Source organism: Papio anubis, chromosome 8 (genome assembly GCF_008728515.1).
Source record: "Papio anubis isolate 15944 chromosome 8, Panubis1.0, whole genome shotgun sequence".
Classification (NCBI taxonomy): Eukaryota; Metazoa; Chordata; class Mammalia; order Primates; family Cercopithecidae; genus Papio; species Papio anubis.
Window position 1 is genome coordinate 47,431,434 of NC_044983.1, and position 11,601 is coordinate 47,443,034.

General features: G+C 41.4%; 1 protein-coding gene across 8 annotated transcripts in view; it reads right to left on the minus strand.

Moving 5' to 3' along the window:
• Positions 1 to 3,645, minus strand: part of PCMTD1 (protein-L-isoaspartate (D-aspartate) O-methyltransferase domain containing 1) — a 113,389-nt gene extending 109,744 nt beyond the window's left edge. For 6 of the 8 annotated variants that reach the window (XR_002523792.2, XR_650612.3, XM_031669556.1 and 3 more), the window contains exon 1: positions 3,391 to 3,645. Coding sequence is in view for 1 of the 8 variants with exons in the window: in XM_009213027.3 (XP_009211291.1) it covers positions 3,391 to 3,575 (185 nt within the window). In the remaining 7 variants the exon portion in view is untranslated. The remainder of the gene's footprint in view (positions 1 to 3,390) is intronic. The other 2 variants (XM_009213024.3, XM_009213026.2) reach the window with 2 other exon arrangements.
• Between the last annotated feature and the right edge of the window lie 7,956 nt (positions 3,646 to 11,601).

The window sequence follows — 11,601 nt, forward strand, 5'->3', positions numbered from 1 at the left end:
TTTCTTCCCATCAGCAATATCTCTCATTAATTTTTGCGAATATACATACACATAGTGTTCGATTCTCAACCCTTCCCCACTTCAACAGCTGAAAAACCTTACCATATTCTAAAAGCGTCTTTAGGGGGCTGAAATATTTCTGTGTCACCTAACTATAAAACCCACTCACATCCAACATCCAATGTTAAGTTACCGAGAGATAATCAATGGCAGATACGCCACTTAGGTATGAATCCAATTACCATCCTTAACAATTACCAATAAAATGTCAAAGCTTTTCCTATATTTTGGTTTCTTCTCAAATACAGATTACAACTGACCATGCTTTATTAATTTTAGTATTTGTCCCATTTATTTATTTATTTATTTATTTTTGAGACAGAATCTCACTCTTTTGCCCAAGCTGGAGTGAAGTGGAGCGATCTTGGCTCACTGCAACTCCGACTCCCAGGTTCAAGCAACTCTCCTGCCTCAGCCTCCCGAGTAGCTGGGATTACAGGTGCCCACCACCACACTCGGCTAATTTTTGTATTTTTAGTAGAGACGGGTTTCACCATGTTGGCCAGGTTGGACTCGAACTCCTGACCTCAGATGATCCACCTGCCTCCGCCTCCCAAAGTGCTAGGATTACAAGCGTGAGCCACCACGCCCGGCCACCACATTTCTTCCAACTATGTAGTTGCCACATCTAATGGAAAATGAGAAAAGATTAATAAACCACAATATTATGCCTGTCATTACGCATTTTAAGGGACTACCAAATATTTTTAAATACCAAGAATGATATAAGTAACTTTTAATCTTTTTAGACTTTTTTAGGGCCCTCTTGGTATTCTTTCTAGCACATTAGTTTACAAGTTCAACTACATTCATAAAAATGTTTACTGATGTGAGATTATCCTTCTGAGTTTGTAAGGAATACGCAGCTGAGAGCTACAATTTACAATAATATCCCAATTTACCATGGCACCCAGCAGTGTCTAAAGTAACACAAATCCCCATCTTCTTGGTTAACAGCATAAGATCAAGGAGTTTAAAATTTTAGTAATATGCCACCAGAAACCTCATCTAAAAAAATACCATTATCGTTTCACACTATATTCTCTAGACTATTTTAAATGCATGTGATTATATTCACGTAGTTATTTTGTAAGGAACATTTCAAAGAAAGCTGAAAAAAACCGTAAGGGCAACAATTTTATAAGGCAGTTTTCATTCACAGGAGGTAAAACAAGAGCAGAAAACACAGGTTCTTGGATTAAGTACTCCTGAATATAAACACGCACTATTACACACACACAAAAAAAGGGGGCAGTGGGATCTTGAGCAGTTTTCTCTCTCAAAGCTTCTGTTTATTACTCTATAGAATGAGAAGTTATGTTGTTGTTGTTGTTATGAGAAATATATGAGCATATTATGTTGTTACTCCATAGAATGCCAGTTATGTTGTTGTTATGAGAAATATATGAGCATATTATCACCAAAAATAACTAAAATGTCACGGATATATTTTATTCCTTTCAAGCAGTTTCTAAATAATAAAATACACAATTTGGCTTAAAATTTCAGGCTATGCATGTTTAGAACCTGACGTTGTTCGTGATTATCTTCCTCAGTTGTTCTTTCCCTGGAAGCTAGCACCAAGATGAACACACAGTACATTTTTAATAAATATAGGCTAGTGATTAAATTAACAAAGCCTCCAGCTCTTCTGCACACAGAAATACAGCATACAATGGGGATTACCTATATTTCTGTCTTACTTAATAGTTGGCAGTGCAGTATCACCCTTCCACTTCCAGTTTACTCCCTGTGGCTTACTTACCAAAATATTTAATCCCCATTGCTTTTTTTTTGTCTCAGGCTAAGGCCACTAGCTTTCTACCTTTCCTACCTTACCTTTCCTTCACATATTAGCTACTTCATGTTAAAGTAATTACAAGTGTTCAACTGACCATATGGAATTAAAATTTACTTCGAAAATATGAACTCAAAAAAAAAAGTAAACTAATTCAGCAACCTTATGTTTTATGGAGTCATCCAGCCTTATGTAAACTACCATTAAGCAGTATGTAAACATTATTACTCAATCTGCTAAATACGAAAGTAATCTCGTCGGGCCTCCGACATTCTGAAAGTTTTGCCACACTGTTTCAAAATATTGGCTTGTAGCCCTTTTCAAAGCTACTGATTACTGAAAACTTGGCAACCATGTTTAACAATAAAGAAAAGCCTTCCCCGAGCCTACGTAGATTGGATTGTCTAATACATAGTAATAATGTTTTCAAAAAGAATGAGGCGAGTAATAAAATGGAGGAATATCCATGATGCATTGTTGGCTAATAAAACGTTATACTGTACTATATATGATCCCAATCTTGTTTCTAAAGCACACTCATTAAATGCACAGAAAAAAAAATTCTGAATAACTACCCACCACACTTGGCGAGTGGCTAACCTAGGTAGTAAGAAGGGGAAATATGGGGAAAAGGGCTCGAGAGAGGGCAGGTTTCTTCATTGTTTGGCTGCTTCATTTTTTCTCAAAGAGCACGCAGTACTTTTGTAATTAAAAAATGATAAATGGGGGAAAAACACTGCTAAACGCATACTTTTTCCTCCCTAGCACATTCTTCTGATTTGTAATGTTAAAAATATAGCTCTAGTTTCTCGATTCTAAAAAGAGCACACACGAAAACAAAATTAGAGAAGTTCCAAAAAATCTTGGATTTGCAAAATTACTCCCTCGGGTTCTCCCCGTGGGTCCTCTCCATGCCGGTGTCTGAAATCCCCCAAGCAAAACGCGGGCACAGCACTTCTCCTGAACGGTAGTAGACGCTCACAAACACAAAAAGAGCCCTGGGCGCCTGCTATAACCTCTCAGTCCCCTCCCAGCACCCGAGGCTTCCCCGAGCCTACGTAGATTGGATTCTCTTCCTCCAAAACCAAAACAACAGAAGTCACTGGGCGGATCCAAAACGGCCCTAAGGGGCCCGCGTGCATCTCACGACGCCAGCCTGGGGACTCTGGTCCCCAAGCCCAGGTCAGAGCCGAAGGACGGGCCTGACGACGCGGCGCCCCGGCCTCCCTCGGGGCCCCGACCTCCCCAGCCCCAGGGACCCCGGCTCCAGAACTCCAGGCTTCGCTGGGCCCCTTTCGACTCTCCGACCTCCCGAGTCCTCTGCCCCGGGTCCGTCCCTCCCTCAACCTGCCCCGCAACCCCTCCGTTTCCCGGCCCCCGACCTGCCTGTCCTTAGGTCCCCCTGCCCCCGACTCTCGGCTGCCGTCCCAGTGGCTCGCTAGCCTCCGAGCGTATCCCAGTCGCCCGCCCGGCCACAGCACGCGGGACGCGCACACTCCACGACCCGGAGCCCCCGCTGGCGGCAGCGTTACCTGTGGCGCGGGCAACGGCGCGCAGGCCAGACGCTAGGACTCGGCGGGGTCCGCAGCAGCCAGACGCCGCCACCACCACAATAACAACAACACGGACACCACCGCCGAGTGGAGAGGCGGGGCCCGGACCCGCGACTGGAGCAGCCAGAGCGTCCCGGCCTCCGGAGCCGCCGGAGACAGAGCATGCGCAGAGAGTCACGGGCACGGGGGCAGCTCCCCGCGGACGCCAAAGTCAACAAGGCCGGGAGACGCCCCCATCTGGCCCCGCCCCCTCAGGGCTCGCTCCACCCCCCAAGCCCAAACAACGCGAGGCCTTGGCGGGCCAGAAGACGACGGCTGTAGGGGAGATCCCGCGAGAGCGTGGCCTCCACCTCTCCTCTCCACCCCCATTTCCACGTTCGCGTATCAGCGCGGGGGTTCTGGCTTTCGGTGGTCTCAGAGCTACGTAGTGTCGGGGACTAGACACAGGGTGTCCTTTGTGTTGAAGGACAGTGTCTTACGGTGTGGGAGCGTTTTTGAGGTGTATTCCTGGGTTTGGAGGCGAACCCCCAATGGTTACTGCCACAGAGACTTTGCGGAGGGCGCTCACTGGCTTAGGTGAAGAGCGAAGGCTCAAGACTGTGCTGTTTTTTAGTGGCCCCTTGGCGTCCAGAACTTCCCCCCAGCGCCCACCGTATGCACTCCCGCCGCCTGTCCCCCGCCCTACCTGTCAGGCGACCGCGGGCCTCAGCTCGGGGACGCCCGGAGTGGCCGCCTTCTCGCGTCTTGCTGACCCGGGGCTGGGGCGTGTGCTTCTCCTGCAGCGGACGGAAGATGCTGGGCCACGCAAGTTTCCCTGGGCTTGGTTAACCACCCCAAAACCCATTTCCAGAAGGAAAGGGTGTTGAGGAGGAGGGATAGAAAGTCGAGAAGAGGGCCGGACGGAGTGCCTCACGCCTGTAATCCCAGCACTTTGGGAGGCTGGGAGGGGGGTGGCGGATCACCTGAGGTCAAGAGTTCAAGACCAGCCTGGCCTAAGCCTACATGGTGAAACCCTGTCTCTACTGAAAATACAAAAATTAGCCGGGTTTGGTGGCACGCACCTGTAGTCCTAGCAACTCGAGAGGCTGAGGCAGGAGAACCTCTTGAACCTGGGAGTGGGAGGTTACAGTGCTGAGGTGGCACCATTGCACTCCAGCCTGGGTGACAAGAGCGAAACTCCATCTCAAGAAAAAAAAAAGTCGAGAAGAGGAAAGGAGACATAGGGGCAGGCGAGCCGGGTAAACACTGCCACTAAGGATCCTAAGCAGTGAACATGCTGTTGGTACTTGTAAGACTCCTAGCAAACTGCATTTAATTTTTTTCAATTAGTTTTAGTGTACATAAAGGCATGTCTTTTCCAAATACTGTAATTTTTGAAGTGTTTTTCTTTCTTGTTCATTAATCTTTGTGCGTTTCTCTCCAGTCTCTAATAGTAGGTTGTGGCATGATTTGCTTCCATCATGTGAATTCTGTTGGGTTTTTATTTTCAAATAGGAGAGTGAATGTAAGCTGTCCTTATAGGTTACCTAAGGTAAGTTAGAATTAGAACGTCTTTACGCTAGAACGACTGCTTCCCACCATAACCAACCATCTGCGAAAGCGTTCAGAAAGAACATGCTAGGAAGGTCAAAAGCTTCAAATCACGAAATAAGAACTTGAAAACAAGAGCAAAATTGTTGCTGAGGCAGTCTGCCATTTAACTCAAAAGCTTCACTTTATTTAAGTATGAGTGCATATTCAGTGGACATTGAGCTCCGAACTGGACCCAGGGCACTCCTAACCGTTATGGGATCATATAACAATCTTACAGGATGAGTTTTCTGCTAGTCCAAGCAGAAATTTTGGCACATGAAAACATCTTACCATAAACAAAAAAAGTACAAATGGTAATAAGGAAAATAGCTAAAATGATTAAACAGCTCTTACAGCCTTTTCCCCTGTTTTCTCTACATTTTTTAAAAACATTTTCCTTTACTTTCTTCCTTCTGCTATGGGAATTTTTCAGGGTTCTAGACCTTTTTTCTTGTCTGCGGCTGTGAAGTTAAACACGGGTCATTTTTAAAATAAGACTACTAGTGAGTACCTTCTTAATAAACAAGACCAAGTGCTACTCTTGTGGGTGAGTAGTTGAACAGCAAGTAAAGCACTCTATCAACTCTGTAATTTTCCTGTGGTAGGCACACCCCATCTCCACCTTCACATCTTTTCTGATTATGCCTCCATACCTTACACACATAATTTACTTTTTTTTTTTTTTTTTTTAAAGAGACAGAGTCTTTTGCTCTGTTGCCCAGGCTGCAGTGCAGTGGTGTGATCTCTGCTCACTGCAACCTCTGCCTCCCGGGTTCAAGCAGTTCTCCTGCCTCAGCCTCCCAAGTAGCTAGGATCACAAGAGTGCACCGCCACGCCCTGCTAAGTTTTGTAGTTTTAGTAGAGATGGGGTTTTGCCATGTTGGCCAGGCTGGCCTCCAACTCCTGATCTCAAGTGATCCACCCGCCTTGGCCTCCCAAAGTGTTCGGATTACAGGCATGAGCCACCGCGCCCGGCTTCTTGTGTGTGTTCCTACTAAATTGTAGTCATGAAAGTTGAGCACATACCCAGTATGCTCACTGTTTCTCTCCAGGGCCTGATACAGTGGCTGCTACAACATTGATACTCTGCATTTGTTGAATGAGTAATTTAAATTTTAAATTATCATCTAGAATCATTTAGAGATTTATTTAGACTTTGATAAATTTAGATAGCCCACACACAATTTATTCCTAGAGTTCTTGATATGTTGTTGCAGTAAGTTTGGTCCTTACAACAGCAATAACACTGTAATAACTTAATTCTTCGTACCAGATTGCTTCACTTTTTTTATTAAGCAGAAAATACCCAAAGTAAAATTGAGCTATTTGGGACTCCTTTCAGAATACTATGTAGGCCGAAGCACTGTTGTATCAGAAGTGCTCTGTTACTTGAATCCATAAGATATTCAACAAATAACTACTTACTAAACTAATGGTATTCAGCATACAGCTATTCTCACCATGCTAGGAGTTCACATTTTTCATATGTGTGGCAGTTAGCACTGGTGCATGTTTCCTTCAGCCTCAGAAATGGAGGTGTCTGCGTGTTGCCCAGATCTACCTTGAAACCTGTAGTTGCTTCCTAACACCTAAGTTGTATAATGGGACTTGATTATGTTTTATAGAGCCAAGTCTGGTCCGTGAGGACTGAAAGGATTTCCTCATCATAACTCTAATTTGGCCTGCAATGTCTGGGGAAAACCCAAAACTAAAATCTGACTAAATATGGTACTGTTTTCTTCTGCAGTTTGATTTCCTTGTACCATTTTCAGTACAGTTAAATTCATCACCTCCCCCACCTCACCATCCCCCTCCCCCTGCAAAAAGAAAAGCGAAAACAGAAGTATTTTCTCTCTTAAAGAGAATTGTCTTTGGCCAGGCACTGTGGCTCACGACTGTAGTCCCAGTCCTTCAGGAAGGGAGAATCATTTGAGCTCAGAAGTCACAAGATTTCAAGATCAGCCTGAGCAACATAGTGAGACCTCATCTCTACAAAAAATTTAAAAATACGTGAGTGTGGTGATGCATTCCTGTAGTCCCAGCTATTCCAGAAGCTGAGGTGGGAGGATGACTTGAGCCCAGGAGTTAGTTACTAATTGGATGTAGTCTGCACAGGCAGATTTCATTTTCAGTATTAAAAAGGTCAGTAATTTCTGGAATATTCACTTGACAAATAATAGGATTAAATGTATCTTAAATTGCACATACAATCCCTCAAATACATAGATTCCAATGCTAGGATAACCTTCCAATCAAAGGAAATATAAATTATCAACAAAATGAATTTCTTTTAGAAAAATAAACATTTATAATTTATTGTCTACAGTAAGCAAAAAGTGAATTTTAACTCACAAATTAAAATTACTCTTATATGGTGCTCGATCTATGTAGATAACTTTCCTTTATTAAAAATTCTGCTTAAAAAAAAAAAATCATGGAGTGGAGAAAAAGAAAAACTTCTGCTTGTAAACTAAGTACACCAAAACTGTGGATAAACGTATTTTTAATGTATATGTAAAATTTAATATTTTTTAGAGAATCTGTTAAAGTTCAATAAACATTTTCTGACACTGTGATAGATACTGAGGATATTGAAATAATACATGATGTAGCTTCTGTCTTAATAAACTTACATTCAAATAATAGAAGGTGGAAAGTGACCCTTGACATAATAGTAAGAGTACAAATAAAATGCTGTTGCTCCATAGTAGTGTTCCATGGCAGAAATCAAATTTGAATCAAGCTTTGAAATTTGAATAGAATTTTTGAATTATGGAGACAAGAGAACAGTTACTTTAGGGACATGGAATATAAAAGAATAACGCTTACATAGATCATTTGTTTTCAAAGAGCAGAGATTAATCTGCTTTAGCTAGAACATAGAATGCAATAAAGGATAATAGGAGATAAGCCTAGAAAGGTAGACTGCAGCCAGACTTTGATGGTCATTAGGTTGGATGCAACAGGCAACAAGGAGCCAAAACTTAAGTGTTCACTTTTATGTAAATGTAGCTGACTCAAGTACCTTATATTAGAACTAAAAATTATGCTGTATATAACTATTACTGTAGTTAGGTAAAACCATTTCAGAGTCCGCTGTGTTTGTTTATGAGTGAGTGTGTACATATTATATGTATGTATGTGTTTTTCTAAGTGTGACATTTGAATTCTGAAATGAAGATGAAAAAGGCTTTGGTCAGTAAGCCTATCTTCCTTGGTCAGATACTGAACCACAGTAGTAAGTCCAGGCACTGAAATGATAATTCATATGTATGGATTCTTCTTTGCTCTAGGTTGATGAACACAGCAATTATGAAGAGTTGACTAGAACCAACTGATCTTTTTTTTTTTTAATTCCACTAAATAAAGTAGTTTGCTAAAAATAATAGTAAAAGTAGGAGCTGTGACAACAAATTCATTCTTAGGGCAGAACAGACTATTAAATGAAAAATCCTAAAACAAAAGCTAGCCTAGATAATGAACATGGGTTTTTTGTTGTTTTGGGTTTTTTGTTTTTGTTTTTGTTTTGTTTTGTTTTAGCAAAAATATGTCAAAATGTTATTTAAATTCTGTGTTCTTTCAAGGAGATATTTACAGAAAGTGATCCACACCAAAGTCCCTGGAAAAGTGTTCAGTGTTACCCAACTTGAAGGTCATGGCTAAGTGATAAATGTAATCTAAAAAACACAGGTGGTTGGATCACACTGTTTCCACTGCCCCTGCTGCCAGGACTAGCTATAAATCAGTGTGTAATATGAGCAGCACATATTGCAGCTATCCTCCCTCCTTTCTTTTCTGTAACCTCAGTAAGCAGTGCCCTCAAGCTGCCTGCAGCTGTGTGGGTGCCCCCTCTATAGTATCATCCATGCCTTCTCCATCAGTGCTGTCCTTTGACCCCATCTTTCTTCTCCTTATCTGCAATGTGTCCTGCTGGACCCAGGACTCAGCTAGAACCATGTTAGAAAGACATGATTTTAAAAAAAGTTAATGACAAGATACTTAATACATGAAATCAGCTTTATTTCCTTCCAGGAATATTTTTATTTAAACAATTCTTTAAAAATCTACAATTTTTACAAAGGAATTAAATAATGATGTTCTATTATAGGGAATTTGAGGCCTCAGGAGTAAGCTAAGGCTAGATTGTTTTAGGCAGGAGGACTTTCTGTGTTCTTAGCTTCCCTCGGTTTCTAATTAAAAGGCTGAAAAATGAGATACATCTCTGACATAGTTTATACAGTGGGGCTCCCACGTCCATGGGTTCCACACCCTAGAATCAACCAACCATAGATGGAAAATATTCCCCCAAAAAATGGATAGTTGTATGTATACTAAACGTTTAGACTTTTTTTTGGTCATTGCTTCCTAAACAACACATGCTCAATTTCCTACCAGAGACAAAAGTTTCAGTCTTATTTTTTATATACTTATATCTTAGGCAAGACTTTAATAAACCAAGAAATGGTTAATTTTAACAAAACATATGTTAATATACCATTAATGCCAGTGCATGGATTAGCTTACGGTTTTTATTCCTAGCTACTGTTTTTTTGTTTTACTTTTTGGAGACAGAGTCTCACTCTGCTGCCCAGGCTGGAATGCAGCGATGTGATCATAGTTCACTGCTCTCTTGAACTCCTGCGTTTAAGCGGTCCTGGTGACTCTGCCTCCTAAGTAGCTGGAACTACATGCATGTGCCACATCATGGAGCTAATTTTTAAATTCTTAGTAGAGATAGAAGTCTCATAATATTGTCCAGGCTGGGCTCAAACTCCTTTCCTCAAGTGATCCTCCTGCCTCAGCCTCCCAAAGTGCTAGGATTACTAGTGTCAGCCACCGTGCCTGGCCCTAGCTACTGTTATAAGTTCAGGAATATCAAAGAAAAAAAGCACCAGACAGCCAGGCATGGTGTCTCACACCTGTAATCCCAGCACTTTGGGAGGCTGAGGCGGGCAGATCACGAGGTCAGGTGATTGAGACCATCCCGGCTAACACGGTGAAACCCCATCTCTACTAAAAATACAAGAAATTAGCTGGGCGTGGTGGCAGGCACCTGTAGTCCCAGCTACTCAGGAGACTGAGGCAGGAGAATGGTGTGAACCTGGGAGGCGGAGCTTGCAGTGAGCCAAGATTGCGCCACTGCACTCCAGCCTGGGCAACAGAGTGACGCTCCATCCCCCCTGCCAAAAAAAAGAAAAAGAAAAAAAAATGCTCCAGACAAGGTAAACAGGAAAGGAAGACTTTATATAACATTTACATTGTATTAGATATTATTAGAAACCTAGATGTTATTTGTCATATATGGGAGGATGTGCATAGGTTATATGCAAATACTACCCTATTTTATTTCAGGGATTTGAGCATCCAGATTTTGGTATCCAAGGGTGGGAAGTCCTGGAACCAACCCCTATGGATACTGAGGGGCAACTGTATTTTTTTTTTTACACCGTTTTCTTTTCCCCTAATGTATTTTAGCAGATAGCCAATTGTATGATTCCTTGCCTTGGTGACGTAATGAAGTTTTTGGCAGGGCAAAAAGCAGACTTTTCTTGTACAGCAATGACCCCATATTCCTCCCCACACTGTAAATGGAAAAGAGGAATATGGATCCATTGAGCTGTAAAACAAGACAAAATCTGTTTACCAAACAGTATCATAGCCACCTGCTAAACCTCGGGGGAAAATGGATGCATGCTACTCCTAGGGAGGCAGGAGTTTTCTACATGGGATTTCCACCTTTGCCTCATTTCCTCATGCCCCACATATAGAATTGAATATGCAGAACCTCCAGAACTGAAGGGTCCATCCCAGCTAGGACAACAAGCCTCTCACAACCAACAGCTTATGACCCACAGAGCCTCCTCAATGATTTGACCATATGTGAGATTCCAGAATATTTTAATCATCCTGTAGATAGGAGACCTGAGAGTGTAACTCAAAGAAAAATTTCTCATTTGTTTCAAAAAATATGAGCTTAAGGTCAAAATTTATTATAGAAAAAAATTTAAATAATTAGAATATACTTGACTCACCAGATTTTCTAAACTGAGCTATCCTCTATGACTAGGCAACATTACCTTATGATCTAAAACTTATACGATCTGTTGTGGTTGTTTAATGACATTCCAACACGTCATCAGAAAATATTCTTAGAAAGCTGTCTGGTGGTCAGGTGTTCTCAACACCTCGACTTTTGCTTGCCACGTACTTCAGATGACAACACAGTCTGGTTTGCCCAAGTCAGTCCCAGTTTATGACTGTTGTCCTGATGTAATTACTAATGGTGTACCAGTCATTCTCAGAAGCGTCCAGGTTTGGATGATAAATTTTATATATATATATGTGTGTATATATATATCCACATATAATTTATTTATAAAAATTATCATGTATATATCTATAATATATGCAGATATAATTTATATATCTGTAATATATATCTATATATTATGTAGTTATAATTTTTGTCATTAAAAAATTATATATATCCTATATATAATTTATATATTAAAATTATAACATATCTATATATCTTATATAGAGAGCTATTATATATATAATATATATGTGTATCTATATAAGTTATATAGAGAGATATGTATAATTTATCCTCCAAAC